This window comes from Sorex araneus, chromosome 2 (genome assembly GCF_027595985.1).
Source record: "Sorex araneus isolate mSorAra2 chromosome 2, mSorAra2.pri, whole genome shotgun sequence".
Lineage (NCBI taxonomy): Eukaryota > Metazoa > Chordata > Mammalia > Eulipotyphla > Soricidae > Sorex > Sorex araneus.
This window is the reverse complement of record NC_073303.1, coordinates 80,946,708-80,966,131: the sequence shown is the minus strand read 5'-3', so window position 1 is coordinate 80,966,131 and position 19,424 is coordinate 80,946,708. Positions and strand designations below refer to the sequence as shown.

The 19,424-nt window shown below is 38.6% G+C and overlaps 1 protein-coding gene across 6 annotated transcripts in view; it reads left to right on the top strand.

Annotated features, from left to right (window-relative positions):
• Nucleotides 1–1,718: 1,718 nt before the first annotated feature.
• Nucleotides 1,719–19,424, top strand: part of TRIM55 (tripartite motif containing 55) — a 42,766-nt gene continuing 25,060 nt past the window's right edge. For all 6 annotated transcript variants that reach the window (XM_055128211.1, XM_055128213.1, XM_055128210.1 and 3 more), the window contains exons 1-4: nucleotides 1,719–1,959; nucleotides 2,478–2,650; nucleotides 9,609–9,774; nucleotides 10,878–10,973. In XM_055128211.1, the coding sequence (XP_054984186.1) occupies nucleotides 1,792–1,959; nucleotides 2,478–2,650; nucleotides 9,609–9,774; nucleotides 10,878–10,973 (603 nt within the window). In that variant the 5' untranslated portion in view covers nucleotides 1,719–1,791. The remainder of the gene's footprint in view (nucleotides 1,960–2,477; nucleotides 2,651–9,608; nucleotides 9,775–10,877; nucleotides 10,974–19,424) is intronic.

Sequence of the window (19,424 nt, the reverse complement as noted above, 5' to 3'; positions counted from 1 at the left end):
ATCACATAAAATAAGATACTAACTTTTTATGTGATTTAAGTTTTATGTATTTACTTACAGTTGGGCCCACACCCTGGGTGCTCAGGAGCTACTCTAGGCTCTGTGTTCAGCAGCACTTGGGCACTGTGTGATATAGGAAATTGAACTTGGTCCTCCTCATTCAAAGCAAGTGCTCCAATTCCTTGAATGATCTCTCCAAACCCTGCTTTAAATTTGTCAACTAGAATATGTATTGATGAAACACTGGTTTCACAAAATTCTGGCAAATGTCAGACCTGCTACTTATGATTCATAAGCAGACCAAGAATATCAGGATAAAGCAGGGAAATCATATTTTTAAAAAATTAACTTGGAGATGTCAGAGAGATAGTATAGGGGATAAGACACTTGTCTCACATGTATCTGTGCATCATACTATGACCATGATTCTGGTACCCCATATTAGTCCCCAAGACACAGTTAGGAGTCACTCTTGAGTTCAGGAATAGACCCTGAGCACAGAACGGCATGGGGGTGTGTCCTAAACTTCTTTCACCTCACCCTTACCTCTCAAAAAAAAAACCAAACTAGAGAAAGATATAAATGCAAAGGGTTGTAGGTACTGTGTTTTAGAGCAGATGAAATGATGGTTTTGGAAGCAGAACTCCTTTTTCACTTAATAATGGCACTAGATCTGCCACTCACTGCTAGTTACCATGCCATTATTGGTCATGTTCCAAACTAACTTTTTAAAAAGTTAAAGATTGTCCAATTTTCTTTGTGCTTTGGGTGAATAGGGTCATGGGGAACACAAAAAAGATAGGGAAAAGAGAGAGTACTATGGAAGAGAAAAATACATTTTGTAGTTTTTTTATACAACTTTAAAAACAGTTGTATCATCAGCTGTTGTTTGTAATTAATGTGTATATACTTCCAGGGTAAAAACATTAGAAAACAGCTATTTTTTAAAGTTTATGTAATTTAAATAACACAATAGTGTTAATGTTTATGTTGATATATAGAATTACTGCAACCCACCATTGAAATCAGTTGCCAAAATTTTCTTCAGACCACAACCTTCACAGAGATCCACTATTTAATAGTAAGCAAGTCTCTCTAGATTATTACTCTGTGGAATAAGGATAATGATTTGCTCTTTCCCCTTCGCACCAGGGAACCTGGGTCGTCACACATGTAGGTATGTGCTCTATACCACTGAGCCACATCCCCAGGCAGGACACAGATTTCCCAGACACCTTTGGTTTGTTTTCACCTAAGATGGTACAATCATGCCACTTTTGGTGGCTCTTTCTCAACTCTAGGGTGGAAACGGTCCTCATCATAGAGTAAGATCTTGGACTGATACTCTCTGGTCATGGAGAAGCCTTTACCATGCTCTTATTGAGTACTCAGTGACTAGGCATGCACACTGGCATTTGCTGTTGACAACTGTCAGCTCTGACCTCCTTCTCCTCACAACCCTGTCTAAAAGAGGCTTGTAATCCTCCTTTCCACCCACTCTCTTTACTCCCCTGGAGAAAGAATGTTGGCGCCTGTTCTCTGTCACCTGTCAAAATCCATCTGCCTGTCACTGGCTTTTATGGACAAGTCAGCCAGCTGTCACGTGACACCCCTCAACTGCTAAAAACAGCTCCAGCACCCACTCTGAACCAGGACCTGAAACAATGTCTTCCACCGAAGGAAACAAAAAGGACACTTGATCACACAGTCCTCGAAACTATTTCCAGGAAACACTTGCAGAAACCCTTCGAGAACCCTTTGCCTGGCAGCACCAACGGGGACGGCCAGGAGATGAGCGCATCTTTGAATTACAAGTCGTTTTCCAAAGAGCAGCAGACTATGGATAACTTGGAGAAGCAACTCATCTGTCCCATCTGCTTGGAGATGTTCACAAAACCTGTGGTCATTCTTCCCTGCCAGCATAATTTGTGTAGGAAATGTGCCAGTGACATTTTCCAGGTAGGTTTGTCTGGGACTTGGAAGGGTGGTGATAGAAAAGATTCCGTTCCCTCCATCTGATTTGCCTCATTTTGAGATGAGTTTCTTTGGATGACTTTTTAAAACAGCCGCTTTCAAGAAGAACAAAAATTAGAAAGAATTTGCTTTGTGCTTTACTTCTTAATCCCCAAACCTGATTGATCCTAAGTACCATTCCTCCTCTCCCCCCCATCACTGAATTCATTCCAAAACTGTAAATGAATTACTGATCAAGACATTAATGTTATAGTTTCAGACTGAGAGCTTTTGGTTATTCAAATGTTGCATGAAAAAGCATGTCTTGCTGAGAATGACATATGCAACTGACAGTAGACAGGGCTGGCTCTGTGTTTTGGACCTTTGCTGATAAGGCCCAAAGGATTCTTTACAGCAAACTGAAAGTACAAGCTGGTGTTGATAGAGTCAGAGAGCAGAGCGAAGTCTCAGAGAAGCCACCTGTGGCATTACTCAATTTCTCTTTTCTTGCTTGGCAAGAACAGGCCTCTAATCCGTATTTGCCCACAAGAGGCGGTACAACTGTGGCATCAGGGGGCAGATTCCGCTGCCCATCTTGTAGACATGAAGTGGTTTTGGATCGACATGGGATATATGGACTTCAGAGAAACCTGCTGGTGGAAAATATCATTGACATCTACAAGCAGGAATCTACCAGGTATTGTTCCATCAGTCAAACCCATTTAAAGTTTATTTTTTATTTGTTTGCTTTAGTGAACCACTACAATGATTGCTTATTTACAAATCGTGAGCCAATATTTTTATAAGAAAATATTTTTCCAAGTCAGTCCTTCCCAAAAAGAGGATTCTCTTGTAAGGAAATAAAAGACTGGGGCCTATGATTATTATTTTTTTACAAATAAAAGAATGAAGTGGCTCATTACCATTAATCCATTCCATATAATGGTGTTGAGTGATACACAATGCTGATCTATACTTGTACTACACCCATTTTAGAGATTTAGTGACTGTTGTAGAATCAAATTATTTCACTGTATCACTGTCATCCCGTTGCTCATTGATTTGTTCAAGCGGGCACCAGTAACGTCTCTCATTGTGAGACTTATTGTTACTGTGTTTGGCATATCCAATACATCACGGGTAGCTTGCCAGGTTCTGCCCCGCGGGTGCGATACTCTTGGTAGCTTGCCGGGCTCTCCGAGAGAGGCAGAGGAATCGAACACGGGTCGGCAGCGTGAAAGGCGAACGCCCTACCGCTACGCTATCGCTCCAGCCCATCAAATTATTTAGAGCAGAAAAAAATATCTAGCAAAACATGGTGACTATTAACAGATATGCCATCTTCCAATATAATCCACCTCCTAGTCTAGATGGTCTAACTTTAAAATTATCTAGATGATAATAATTAAAAATTTCCTCTAAGGTACTTATTCATAGTATTGATTCTGGGTGGTTGTGAAGTAAGACATGGTTCGAGCCTTTAGCAACTTGAAATTTAGAGACATTTTAGAGGAAAAAAAAATCATGGAGCTTAGGTTATGTTTCCAGCTGCCTAGGTTGTGTTTACTGCCTATATTCAGCACTGACCTGTTGATTGACACACAGCATATATATCTATTCACTAAAAGGAAAAATACTACTTGCTCATTGAATCACAATGCCTACAATATTCCTCCCCGGACACAGTACTGCAGGGGTTCATTCCTAGAAGGCATGGTGTGAAGAACCCTTCCAATTGTATACAGGTCAGTCTGGTCCACAAAGCTTGATAGCACTATTGAGACTATTCAGAATGACCTCATTGTGATTCTTATGAGGAGACATGTATTTATGGAACATCTGGAAGACTCTAAGAGCCATATGCTCTTAGAAGGAAAGCTGTTCTATAAATCCAACATGCAATTATTATCATCATTATGGTTATTAGTTTCTGCTTAAGATTCCAGTCTAAATTAGAGAGTGTCAGGATATAGCTGGAATTGGAGAAGAATAATTGCTGATGACATATTGCAGAAATATGGGAGTTGGCTGTAATCCCTTGCTTCCAAAATATTTTAACAAGAGAGAAAGTACTATTGTTATTGCTATTTCTTCAGAAACTGATTGTATTTCATTGCTTTAAAATGCAAATATATTCACTGCTTCTTAAAAATTAGCCAATCCATAAATAACTAGCTAATTATATTTTAAATTCTATTTGAAGCATCGCAATTTACGTTAACGACAGTGTTTCATGCATTCAGTGTTCCAACATCATACCCTCCATCAGAATGCCTACTTTTCTTCACCATTATCCCAGGGTCTTCTCCCTTCCACCCCCCCCCCGACCCCGCCACAATTCCCTTTAACTAGTCAATAATTAGGAAGTGTGTGTAGTGACTAATTCAGAGGCCAGTACAGTGGCTTGTAAAAAACAATTCTTCCCTAAGTCTCAGTCAAATCACCACCATAAATATTAGCAACGTTTATGTTTTTCATTTATATTTTATTACTTGAAACATGTGATACAATAACATTATCAGGAAACCCAGAGAAGAGTTGTTAAAAGTTATAGCACTAATAAAACTACAAGAAACATCCTGACTTCAACTATAATGTCGTTGTACTTGCATCTACCCCAAACAGTACTCTGGCAAGCAAATTGTTTAAGAGCAATGAGCCAAATATCCAATGATGAAGCTCATAGCCAAGTGTTTTTGTGATATAAAATTATTTTGATGTTTATATTAAACTCGAGACTGGTCTGTGGGACATTTTACTTAGTAGTAAAACCACATGTTGCACAGAAGGCTCAGGCACTTGTCTAAACATATATCTAGTTGTTCCCTGAAGGCTGGTGAGCTTACCAACTTGACTCTGAGTCTTAGAGGATTTAACAAAACTGAAATAACCTTGAATACACAGAGTGAGATGAACCCAGGTTGAGTCCACAGTCAGTGAGCTGAGAGAGAGCTGGGGACAATGCCAATAGGAGGGAGTTAGTTAACGCTAATCATCCACAAAAAAGCTGGAGGTTGTAGGTCTCCAAAAAGCCTGACCCTCTAATCTAGAGTTCACATAATGCTGATTGGCCTCAGTTAGAGGAATGACAAGAGAAGAAATGCAAATTTTGCTTATATAAATTATGAGCACCATAATGACAATTAATATTAAATTATCGTGGCCAGGGATGTGACTCAGTGGTAGAGCATATGAGTCATAGGTATGAGGCCCTGGGTTTGATCTCCACCTCCGCAAAAAAACTGAATGAAATATAATACATTTATTTTTACTTAAAAAATATAAAATGTAGTAAATAAAACTACTATGTGTTGAGTATGTTGTGAAACATTGTTAAGAATGCTTTACACAAGAAGTTTGTTATTTACTTCTTAGAAGAATCTAGTGAAACTGTAATTGTTATTGTTCTCATTTTATTAAAAGTCTTCATCTAAATACTTAATTTCATTCAATATTAAAGCACCACGATTTACACAGTTATTTTTAGCTGAGGTTCGAGTGTGCAATGTTCCAACACCAATCTCATCAGTAGAGAAGTATCTACTTCTCCCCACAATGTCTGAAGCTTCCTTCACAGTTCCTCATCTGCCTCCTCAACAGGCATATTTTAAGGTTTGATTATTGTACTTTGGATTTCATATTTACAGATTACTGACTCTGTAGTTTAAATATATACATATACCACATCTTTATAAGACCAATGTGCTTAAGGTCCCTTAACCTTACCCTTATGACCTTCCTCTCTTTTTATTACCCCATTTGGTTTCTTTCCTTCCCTGTCCTCCTCAATTCTATGCTTAAGGGTCAGGGTTACTCTAGGCATCTCCTCTTTGAAGCCATGCGTTCCCCTTTCTGTTATTCTATATAGAGTAGAAAAGTGATATCATCCAGTAGTTGTTCTTCTTTTGACTCATTTCACTTAACATTATATTCTCCGATTTCATCCAAATTTCAGCAAAATGCATTATTATATCCTTTCTTACAAATGCATGGTATTCCATTATATATATTCCATTTTACATACACATATATGCATGTATATATTCCATAGTTTCATGATCTATTCTTCTGCTGTTGGACACCTGATCATACATATTCTAGATATTGTTTTGAGTGCTGAAATGAATAGTGGTGTACAAATTTCCTTTTGAATAAATATTTTTCTGTCCTGGGGGTAGATATCAAGAAGTGGAATGGCTGGATCATATTATAACTCTATTTGTACTTCTCTGAAAAAGCCCCCATACTTTTTTCCATTGGGATTGGACCCAACAACATTTCCATCTGCAGTAAAAGAGCGTTCCTTTTTTACCACATCCTTGCCAATATAGATTGTTTCCAGTTTTTCTGATGTGTGCTGTTCTTACTGGTGTCAAATGATATCTCATTTTCATCTTGATTTTTATTTTCCTGATAATAAGTGATGATGAACACTTTTTCATGTGGATATTTGCCATCTGTTTGTCTCTCTTCAGAAAATGTCTTTTCTTCTCTTCTCCCCATTTTTTAAATTAGATTTTGTGAATATTTGTTGTTGATGTTTATGAGTGCTTTGTATATTTTGGATTTTAATTCTTTATCTGATATGTTGCGTGGAAATATTTTTCCCCCACTCATTTGGGTATCTTTTGTTGTTGCCTTTGTTTTCTTAGCTGTGAAGAATTTTTTTAGTTTGACAAAGTCCCATTTGTTTCTGCTGTCTTTGCCAATTGAGCCATATCCTTAAAAACAGGCTTGAGGTCCAAATGTTGGGGCAATCTGCCTATATTTTCCTCGGTGTCTTTTCTGGATTCTGGTCTAATCTCACTGTCTTTGACCCACTTTGTTTTGATTTTGTGTCAGGTATGAGATATGAATGCAGCTTCGCTAAAAGTCTTCATATTTTACGCAGTTATTCATCCACAAAATTTAGAAAATTTAAACAATGCTACAAGTGCAAGTGCAGTTCTACAGCTCCCCTCCCATTGTCTCTTCACCCCAGGTCTCACTCCCGAGAGATAGCCATTTAAATTTTTTTAAATTGCTTTTCTGCTATGCACCACCCAGTAGCTTTTAAAAAAATTTTTTTTTTAGGTACTTTTTTAAAGCTGCTAAGATGCTACGATTGGGTGGTTTGTTCATTTTAAACCTTAGACTTCACTGTAGGTGACAGGGGACTGTGCCCTGACATAGGTCAATCTCTCCTGTTTTGCCTTTCCTTTTCCCAGGGACAAATTCTTTGTGTCCTGGGACCTGTGTTTCCTTTTTGTTGGTTTACTTGACTGTTTTATTTTGTGCAGTAAATTCTCAAGTAACCTCCAGAAATGTAGAAAAAGTCCCCTTTTCAGTGTCTCTCATTGAAAGCAGGCAAACTTTTCTTTTGTGAAATCAGGTTCTGAAATCTTGAAGCTAGATGTTCACATAATTTCCTCACAAGATTTGGGCCTGCAAATACACCATCTCATCCATTTAAATCAATGGTTGGATTGGGAATATGGCAAAGCTCTTGCATTGCATGTGTGAAGTCCTGGGTTTGATCACCAGCACTGTATTATCAGCAGTTTTTGAATTTTTTTACTCCCCATATCATAATAAAATGTATATGGTGTGATCTTGTGACTTGCATTCATTCTTTGATTTCAGGTATATATAATATGTGTATAAGTATGCATTTGTACATTTATATAGACATGTCTATAGTAGATCTCCTCATAACAATACCTTTTATTACTATATATATCATTTACAAAATTTCCTATTTTATTTGATTTTTCACTTTGAATAATGTTGTAATGATCTCCTAAATCAATTTCATAGTCCACAGTAATCAATTTGATTTTCCATTAAAGATATTTAGTTTTAAAATATTTTTAAATTTTTTCATTAAAAAGTTTCAATTTATTTTTGGTCTCCCAAAGCAGTGTTCAGGATACTGTATAACTGCTGATAATACAGGCAAGGGGTACGGGTGGTTACTGGTGAGTCTCAGCTGATATGATGCTATTAGGGAGGTGCCCAGGATCACTGCACTTACCCCAGTGCTAAGAGCCTCCTGGACCACACCCCCAGTAGTGTGTGTGTGTGTGTGTGTGTGTGTGTGTGTTTGTGTGGTGTGGTGGGGGTGATGTAGGTAACTTCTAGAGCTCCATCCAGTGATACTCAGAGAACCATGTGGTGCCTGGAATTAAACCTAGGGTGGGTTCATGCTCAGAATGCACCCTAACCACCGTCTTATTTCCAACCCACCCAAATATATTTGGGAATATCAGGGAAATTTTTGGTTTATATCTTTTAAAAAAGAACTCTTAATAGTTCAGTCTTTATTTAGTATATATCAAATCCCAAGTTTTTGTATAAGTAGCTCTGCCTCCTACTATGCTGTCCATAAGGAGCATAATGCACCACAATTTGGCATAATTTTAATTATAATGGCAAATCCACATTGGTGATTATAAGAACACACAACCATGTGCAGATTACAGCCAACTGTTAGCAATAATTTGTCACTGGCTCTCTCATGCTTTTGTCTTTTATTTCACAAACATATACAAGCCCAATGTTCCAATATTACCTGATGTGAATCTGAGAGCTTTGGGGGGGGGGGGGTGTCGACCGGCTGGAAAAATAGAAACTGTTTTTTGTGACATACATTCAACACATGGGAGTTATGTGTAAGATCCATACATTCAAGTTTACACCATATCCCAGAATAACAATTTTTTCATTGCCTAAAGTAAAGAGAAATTTATTTATTTATTATCGCCCGCACGGCAGAACCTGGCAAGCTCCCCGTGGCATATTCTATATGCCAAAAACAGTAACAAGTCTCGCAATGGAGATGTTACTGGTGCCCGCTCGAGCAAATCGATGAGCAACGGGATGACAGTGATACAGTGATATTATTTTAAAATGGAATCACTGTGAAATACACAGTTACAGAGTTGTTCATGATTGGGTTTCAATCATACAACATTCCAACACCCATCCCTGCACCAGTATACATTTCCCATCACCAATGTTCGAGGTTTCTCTCCTGCGCCCCTCCCCCTAGTCAGGAAAACAACTTTTAAACCCATAATTTTTAAAACCAATATAGGAAAGTGATGGTTTTAAATTCTTTTGGTTTGGAGCCACACCTGGCTATGCTCAGGGCTTACTGTGGCTCTGCATTTAGAACTAAAAGCAATCACACCTAGCGGGGCCCCGGGGACCATATGGAGTGCCTGGGATAGAACTCAGGTCCTGGCCTGCAAGCAAGCGCCTTTCTCACTATAATGCCCCTCCAAACCTTAGAAAGTAATTCTTGAGAAACCAGGGGCCATGCTGGGTCAGTGCTACAGCATAATCCTAACACAAAAGCTCAGGGTTCAACTTTCAGGAGTTTCACTAGCTGGTTTTCAAAACTTCCGCAACTTGAAATTGGACAATTTGGGACTCCTAACACCATGGCAACTGGCAACAGTTTCCTACCAAATGTCCCCGCTACAGTCAGCCTGCTTCTCCACTGCTGACCTGTAGGGAAACGGATGTGAGCTCTGAGCCATGAGAGAGACTCTGGGAGCATCCCGGAGCAATGATGCTGAAAGGTCCAGGGGCTACCTGGGGTTTGTGATGTGTCTAAGCCTCTCCTCTGTTCCAATGGGCCCAGTTCCATTTATCTCCCTGCCTTCTCCCAGACCAGAAAAGAAATCAGACCAGCCCATGTGCGAGGAGCACGAAGACGAGCGCATTAACATCTACTGTTTGAACTGCGAAGTGCCCACCTGCTCTCTGTGCAAGGTCTTTGGGGCACACAAGGATTGCCAGGTGGCGCCCCTCACCCACGTGTTCCAGAGGCAGAAGGTAACAGAGCCCAAAGACCTCTCTGCTGTGGCCCCTCCCAAGGGCCAGTGTGAACGCAGTGTGAACTCATGGCTGAGGAGAGAGGAGCAGGAAGGGTCTGCCTGTTCTGTGCTTGACCCCAGACAGCTGAGTGGCCTCATGCATGGAAGATGGCAGGGATGGGAAGCTGAGGGCCAGGAAGGGACACAGAGTGGAAGAGCTGCTGATTTTCAGTGCCTTGGAGGCCGCTAAATGTTATAGACCCAGCAATATTCGAGGACCTAGTCCAAACTCCTTTTTGCACTAGGGACACAATATTATTTACTAAAGAAAGGTACCCGCCACCCCACTCAATGGTCTTTTCTCCCCTACTCCTAGTGGAATAAGAAACAAAGAATAGTATTTAGTTTAATGACAATTTTTAAAAATTGCCCTCAGTGAGCTATCAAGGTGAGCTTAAACTGGTTTCCTAAGCTTTCATGTTGGGCTTCTTCTCAAAATTGCTCTCACCTTAGAGTCCCTACCACAGTCCTCTCATACTGATCAAATTCAGTCTGTCCCTCTACTTATCTATCACTAGCCTGCTAACTTGATCTCACCAATGGGCAAGTAGGAACTGATCCATTTGTTTAGAGTAATTAAGGGGTCCTGTACTTCAATAGATAAAGCCATCCCAGACACCTAGAATTTGAGCAGTTCTGCATCTCAGCATCTTCCTGCTAGAATCATTCATAGATTCCTAATTTGGTCAGGGTTTTGCTTTGAGGATGCAAGTTGGAATAAAATTTGAAGGCCAATTTTTTGGACAATACCACTTGCAACCAATGTGTACAGCCTTGTGGTCTAAGATCCCTCATGAGGGGTGAGGGAAATAACAGAATGAAAATGATGAACATTCTTCACAGACAGATTTATTTGCATATTTATTTACATACAAGATTTATTTACATATCCACACAGAATTTTCTTTACAATATCAGAATGTTTACAGACTCCTCCAAGCCTTGCTGTTGCTCTTCAGGGATACCATGAACTCTAGATTAAGCAGCTATGAGGCAATTTTATGACAATCAGTGCTAATAAGACGATGTCTAAGACCTCTGGACCCTCTTTTTCTGCATTAGTCTGAGCTCAGCGACGGCATTGCAATCCTTGTGGGGAGTAACGATCGAGTGCAGGGCGTGATCAGCCAGCTGGAGGACACCTGTAAAACCATTGAGGTAAGTCATGACACTCTAAGGACCTCTGTGGCTGTCTTGGCACCACCTTAGCTGTCCTCACTGTAATATTTCAGTCTTTCCTCATTGAATGACCTCCTTTCTGTCACTTTTCTAAAAATATTTACTCCCTAACACAGAAAGAATCCATCCGTGTGACAACACGGAAGATTTCCCCAGAAATCTTTCTTGGGTATTAAAAGGTTTCCAGTATTAAAAATGAGTATTGTCTACAATGACAGCAAAAATTTCTCTGATTAAATACAACCTATCTTACAAAGTGCTCAGTATTGCAGGTTAGGGTGTACATCTGCCCTCTAACAGCGAGATGTGCTTCTAGCTTCAGAGAGACCAATGGGAGGAGAAAGATCTTCTGTCTGTGGCTAGCAAATGGTTCAAAAAATGGAAACTCACTGAGCCCAGAGTTCTGGCTTACTCATCCTGACCCTGTTATACAGTGAACATGCAGTTGAAACATGATGAACAAATGGATGTGTGACTGACTCTTTACCTTAACCAAACTTAGAATAGGCATGTAAGAATGTTGCAAATCCACTACTCAAAAAAATATTAACTGCAATTCCTGAAGGCAAAATATCAAACTCTCAAGTGATTTAAACATATAGCAGGGAGAAAAATTGGGACATTCTCAAACTAGGTAAGTCACGGTGCATAGGGACAGGTATGAGACATCTGGATTTGAGTCTAGGTCTTTGGCTCCATCCTTAGAGCAGTTTTTTTTCTATTATCTCTGCTCTAAGTTTTGAGGTTATTATAATTTTTTAAAGTGGGGTCTCAGGGGCAGAGAATTGAGGTACTAAACTGTTTACTTCATGGCTTGTCCTTATCACCATGGACAAGACTACTCTTGTTGCTTATTTATCGCTTTTTATCTCCATTTCCCACTCCTGTTCTCCTTTCCATAGTTAACCACTCTAACATGTTTGGTAGTCTATTAATGTGAATTGTCATGTAAGCATGTCTTGATTTTATAAATGGTGTTGTGTTCCTCATTCTGTTTCTTGCTTTCTAAAACTAAGCATTTTGTTCTTAAAATACATTCACATGTGCATTTAATCTGTTTTCTATAAAACTGGAACAATCTGAGTACCCACTATAAAGAGTTACTGTGATAAATTAAGTATTTAAAAAAATGCTTTTCACAGTAACAACTGACATCTTCTAAGTGTCCCCAACAAATTCCTTGTTCTTATTATTTTACCATTAGAAAGGCAAATCCTATCAAAACCCAGAAACAATTCCCCAAGCACGACCTAATAATCTCATTTTAGACTTACACAGCATTAAAGTCAATCTCCTCTCTTTTCCATACTCATATTACTGAAAAGGGGCATGATGAATCTGGTATCTACTTAGAGGAAGAGATCCTCCCGGTGAAGAGTCCAAAGAGGCTTCAAAATGATCATTATGAACTTTTTCCTTCCCACTTACTTACAGCCAAGACCAGATACAACTTAATCATTAAGCAGTGAATCAGCACTCTGTGTGCTGTCCACACTGAGTCTTCGTGTATTAATAGGAGTGTATTGCTGTGGCAAGTGAGATCATGTCTATCCTTGGCCTTGGTCTGGTCTTCATCAGAGACCTTTGATGGGGACCACCTGGATCTCCATCCAGGTTTTGAGGCTGGAGTGACCAACAGGAGAGAGGCTTTGTGGATCATATTTGGCATTGGGAAAATGCAAAGGGCTCAAGCTCCATTTAGCAACAGCAGAGGACGCGGAGGGCAGAGTGAAAAGTTTCTTCCTGGACGCCAGACAGGGAAGCAATTCGAAACAACTGTTTTCTTTCCACTCTTGAGAACACGACAAGACAGAACAGGTTGGAGGTTGTCCGCAGAAGGGATTTAACACAGATATCAGGAAAAGCTTTTGATAGTGAAGGTCAGGATTATAACCGCTATCATTACCAACCAAATCATTTGTCAAAGTGACACACTTTCATTGGTATTTGCAGCTTACTAGAGGAGGGTATGTCATCATTCTCTTTGGGTTTTGCTGCTGTTGTTTGGTTTGCTTTAAAAGCTTCTCAATACTTTTCTTAGATTGTTTCAGATTGTTTTATAAAATATGTGTTTTATATTTTTTTAAAAGAAAGACTAGGCTTTTAAAATCACCAGTAAAATAGAGAAATAATGAGTGAACATGGCTGAGATAAGCTCAGTTCCTTCAGATCTCATTCAGGTGGCTCATCTGGAAAATGCAGCGACTGTCCTGAGTAATTCCTGAGTGCAGGAGTAATTCCTGAGAGCAGAGCCAGGAATAACCTCTGAGCATCACCGCTGAGCATCACTGGGTGTGGAACATGCTGACTCCAAAGCAGGCAGCACTGACTTCTCGGTTGCTCTTCTGGCCACACTCTCCCAGCTGTCACTGAATTCTGGGACTCAAGGTAACAGACACCCACCTGGCTCTCAGCCTTCAGAGGGTGTAGTTATCTGGATCAACCTGTGAGACCCCTAAAGCCAAGGACCTCAGTATTAAACATCGGAAGTCTCAAATCACAAGAGAAGTATTCCTCTACTATTCCTTATATGAAGTGGGTTGGTTAAAGAGTATGATGAGAAAGAGCCTGAGTTGTAGGCGCATGAAAGAGTGGATAGGAACCAGCAGCAGAAGGGCTGAACTGCAGCCTGTGTGCCTGGAAGCATAGAGCTTTTCTACCTCCCCCCCCCCCACCCCAGAGTTGGGTTTGAATCTAGCCTGCATTCTTGGGCCTCCCACAGGGTTTATCAATGAAGCTTTACCAGTGAAGGTTGATCTTGATCCTTGGGAGGATTTTCCTACCTTGAGCAGTTCTCTTTTTAGTATTGTTAATCTATTGTTTGCCTTTAACTTCTTTTTTTTTTTTTGGAAGGTGGAAGTGAGTAGTGGGTGGGAACCCTGATTGGGTTAATGAATGAAAATTTAGATTTCTGTATTTTTAAATCTGACTGGGTGCTTTTAGACCTGGAGCTGCAGGTCCCAACAGGCGAGTCTTCATGAATGCTAGAGGAATGCAGTGGAGATATGAATGGTCTGTGTAGAGCCACAGTTGTTTGACAAGTGGGGAGCAAGAGCTTATCTTCAGCTCTATTTTGATCACAGAGTCATGCTCCTTACATGGTAAGAATGGTGATCATAATTGCCTTCTTTTTTTTCTTTCGTGACCTTGGCACATTCCCAACATGGACTGCAGGGCTACGATATCTAATTTATACCTTAGTGCTCTAGATGACCACTTGACAGGCATTTTATAGCCTGGGACCCTGAAATATTTCGGCATTTATCTGAACTGGAGAGTCAGAGGGATTTTAGTAATCAGACTATCCTGTTCTTTATTTAATTTTTTGGGGGGGACTGAGGTCCACTGAGCATCCAGTGGTGCTCAGGACTTGCTCCTGGCTCTGCTCCATCCCATCCTTTATTATATAGACTATCCTGGAATTAAATGGCTTCACAGTCTGCCTTTGCTTTTTTTTTTTTGAATATTAAATGAAGAAGAATATTGGCTATCCACTTAAATGCTTACTCTTTTGGAACAAAGCAAAATGCAAAGTTTTAAGTGAGGACTAAATATTCATTGATATTAGTTTATATTTTATTCATTTATTCAATTATATAAGCCATATTTTAATTTAAGTATTCTGTACTGTGTTCTATACATATTATATTCAGAAATAGCAGTGAGCTGAACAGAAAAATGTTCTGCTCTTTGAAAAGATTCTTTGTAGAGGATTTAGATAATAAATAAATGAATAAAAGATTGCTTTAGCCAGTAATCAATGCATGAGAAAAAAGCAAGCCATCAAAAATCGAATCATTTAGAATAGTGATATAATATTACTCTATTAATAGAAGATTGCGTTTGTTGGGCCCGAGAGATAGTACAGCAGGTAGGGCGCTTGCCTTGCACACAGCTGACCTGGATTCAATCCCTGGCATCCCAGTTGGTGCCCTGAGCACCACCAGGAGCAGGAATAATTCCTCACTTCAGAGTTAGGAGTAACCCCCAAGCATTGCCCATTGTGACCCCCTAATCCCTAAAAAAGGGGGATGGACATTTTTTGAAATAAATATTTGAAATCCCCCAAGTATGTAGTTTTATTTAGTGATTTTCTATAGAATGGGGGCAGGGAGGGGGTGGGGAGTGAGAGAATATGACCTGGAATTGTGCTTGATGGAGTTTTACTAAAGTAAATGAAAAATCTTATTAAAAACAGGTAGAAATCTTTGATGTGAGGAAGTTTTGCGAAGACATAAACATGGTGACTACCATGCTTTTGCATGTAAAATAATTCTTGCGTGCTCTCTGCAGACATTTTAATAATGCAAAAGCTCCCATTTCCTAGATCACCAGGCGTTTGCTCTTATAAAGTTCCCATTCACAATAGCACGGCAGACGGTGCCGTGGAGAGTCACTAGCAGTAGTGAGGGGGCCTTTGAGAGCATCTTATCTTTTCCCGTTCCCTGTGGAGCACGTTCTTCACTGACTTTCATAGCACTGTGAAGGTCTTGCAGTCAAGAAAGAGTGGAAGATGCCCAAGAGTCTCTCATGTGTTGATTATATTTCAGAGAGCATGAAAAAATATGATTTTAATTTTATAGAATTTCCTTAACTGAATCTAAAATGAAGTTGACCTGAATATCTTAAATTAATTTGTAAGTCTGTAAGCACTACTATCAAAATTTCAAGGATAAAGCTTGCATTTTCCCTACCTCAGAAACAAATTGATCTTACTTTTATTATATTTTGCATAAAATTTTACTTAAGGGACATTATTTCTTAAATAGAAAGAGAAAAAGTAAAAGGGTTTTCCTGTTAAAATTTTTTAAATGGAATATTATGTTTACTATGATTCTATCAGTTTAACATAGAATCATAGTAAACATAATATCCCATTTTTAAATTTTTAACAACAAAGAAAACCCTTTTACATTTTCTCTTTTTATTTAAGGCTTAATGTCTTGGGCTAGAACCTGGATCAGTCATACGTAAGCACCTTACCTGCTGTACTATCTCCCTGGCCCCGAGGGACCTTTTTGATGCTCATTAAAAGTGACTTTATATTTCCTAGTTTCAAATGACTTTATATTTTCTAGTTTCAAAAGTTTCAAAGGACTGTAGTGATAGTATATTGGGTAGCCCTACCCAATTTGCCTTGCATGCGGCCAACCCAGGTTTGATTCCTCCGTCTCTCTCAGAGAGCCCGGCAAGCTATCCAGAGTATCCTGCCCTCACAGCAGAGCCTGGCAAGCTACCAGGCTTGTTCAATATGCCAAAAACAATAACAACAAGTCTCACAATGAAGACATTACTGGTGCCGGCTCGAGCAAATCGATGAACAATGGGATTACAGTGCTACTATGATTCTAAACAGTAGACAATTATGACAGGCTTTCATAAAACCTTATAAAGCCTGGTACATTGTTAGCATTTAGTGAATTTTCTTGAAATAATAAACCAATTTTAATGAAGGAATAAACTAGTGAGTGTAATTCCAAAACAATCTGAGATTACATAATTTAAAAGTCTACTAGCATAGTAAGTTTGTCCAAAGAAACATATGCGGTTCACATAAAATTTTAAAAATAACTTTAAAGTATGTCACAGCTGATTATGTCTGGAGTAATGATCAAAAAATTCAAAGACTTCTGCTTAAGGTCGCACACCAAGAATAAATGGCAATGGTTTGAGAAACTTGACTCACCTCTGGGTTTTAGATTCTACATCTGGGAATGATTGGTTTGGAGCATAAGCTACTTCTGATGCCCCATGCAGTTTCAAAATTTCAAAATTAAATAATTGAAATAGGAAGTTGATATATTTTCAATTAAAAAGATGCAGTGCTTACAGTGTGTCAAGCAATATTAGAAATATAATAATAATAAAATGCAATAATATTAATAAATACAAAAAATATACTATGCATGGACTAGCATTTTTTCAGTGTAAAATATATGCAAAGGGTTGTTGCTATTACAATGATAGAAATTTTATCATTTAAGTTCAATAGGGTACAAATTATTTTAAAATATTATTTGGGATTGAACACATATAAAAATAAAATGTTTCTTTAATTTTAATCTCTAAAAATAAAATAACTGATATTATCTTGACCAGAGAGTAGCTCACTGGTAGAAAACTTACTATGCATGCCTGAGGCTCTGGGTTTGATCCCTGATACTACACCAAGACATTTAAAATAAAATAATTGATCATATCTTCATTTGAATTGAGAGAATACACTGGCTATGCTATATTACTTCATGTCAGACTTACTGCAAACAACTTATCTTTAAATAAATTAAATGCTGCAATGTATATTTAATAATATAGGAGAAAACTTTTATGAAATAAGACTTTTTAACAATATCACACCTTAATATGACACTCATAAATATTTCAAGACCACTGTCCAGAAAAGTAAACTGGAAACCATCATGTGTTCTCAGTAGAGAGCAGCAGAGATTCTGAACATTAAAGAGGCATATTTCATGGAAGCAGTGGTCACAGATAACTTAGTATAGAAAAAGATAAAAAGTTTTACCTGGAAAAAATAAAATAAAACAAACTTTTTTAAGTTTCCCTGTTTTACCTGGAAGATGCTAAATGATTTCAGTTTTCAGTTCTCTCTTCTCTCTAATTGATTGATTGATTGATTGATTGATTGATTTGTTTTACTTTGGAGTCATACCAGTGTTTTTTTAATAATTTATTTATTTTTAATTAGTGAATCAACATGAGGGTAGAGTTATAGATTTATACATTTTTGTGCTCATGTTTCTCCCATACGAAGTTCGAGAACCCATCCCTCCACCAGTGCCCATTCTCTACCACCAGTAAACCCAGCATCTCTCCCACCCTCCCCAGTCCCGTCTCCCCCCACCCCACACTGCCACTATGGCAGGGTATTCCCTTTTGATCTCTCTCTCTGATTAGGTGTTGTGGTTTGCAATAAAGGTGTTGAGTGGCCATTGTGTTCAGTCTCTAGTCTATATTCAGAGCCATACCAGTGTTGCTCAGGGTTTACTCCTGGCTCTGCACTCAGGAATCACTCAGGGGATAATAAGGAATGTTGGGGATCTAACCCAAGTCAACTGCATGCAAGGCAAACACCTTATCCACTGTACTATTTTTTTTAGCTCAGACTACAGTTCTTACTCTCTGAAGTACTCCAAATCTTAAGCCAAAGGACTTAAAATAAATAGATATTTGGCAAGCCCATCATATTTTGTATCTGGAGATGCTGTGTGGACCCTCGTCTTATTACTTTCATAACTGCAGAGACACCCTGGGTTTTCATGTCCTTCTCATATCTTATCTTCCCCTCCTTATCCTTTGTGGTGAAGCTCTGGTGATTATTCCTTTGAGATACTTTTCTAGAGTTAATCTCCCACACCATTCCCTAAAAACGTACTCTACTCTATACAAATATTCACATCTGTTATAAATATGCCAGGTATAATTCTACTAGATTTTGTGACATTATTAATTAATTGTCTTTTTTAAGTCAGTGAACTGTGAGCTCCAGAAAAATGGAACTGTTCTTTCTTTATTTTTTATTTATTCGGGGTTTAGGTTACATTCAACTGTGTTTAGGGGCTTTTTCTGGCTGAGTGCTTGGGGGTTTCTGCTTAAGAGCAGTGATCAGGGGTCCATGTAGTGATGGGAACTGAATCTAGTCCATTATGTTTCTGGTTCCTAAAATTTTAAGAGGGAAGGAGACACACACAGAGAGAGAGAGAGAGAGAGAGAGAGAGAGAGAGAGAGAGAGAGAGAGAGAGAGAGAGAGAAGTGTGTGGCTTTTTGAGCCATACTCAGAGGTGCTCAGAGTTGCTTCTGGTGTGCTAGAAGCCATTTGTTGGTGGGGATTAAACTTGGGTGTCTTGCATTAAAAAAAAAAACAAGTCAAATTCTCTCTGCTGCCTTAAAAAAGAAACTGTGAAATTCATTATTGGATTCCCAGAATGCTTGACACATATGACATACCAATAGTTTGCTTAGTATGGACAGGTCAATGATAAAAGTTATTACTATTAAACATTATTATTCATTCATTATTTTTAAAAGTTTATTATTAAAATGTTTTGAACCATCTCCTGTTTGCATTTAATCTGATTAGAAAATAAGATGATAATTGTGTTGTATTCTGGAGGAGACAGTGAAGTAACAAATGAATTTCTCACACATATATGAAGTGTCTTCATAATCAACAATTTGGTTTAGGTTCAACAAATATTTACTGAACTTTTATTGTTCAGAATACTATGTGTCATAGCTGGACTCAAATTCTATTTTCAAGAAGACTATAGGTGAGTTAAGAAACTTGTATAAGAGAAGGAAGCAGTATATACAGCAAAGAGAAGGAAGTATACTAAACTGAAAGAACATGTATCAATGGTCATATAAAATTCAAAGGTAAATTGGCTGGATGTTCAAAGAGTCCCTTTT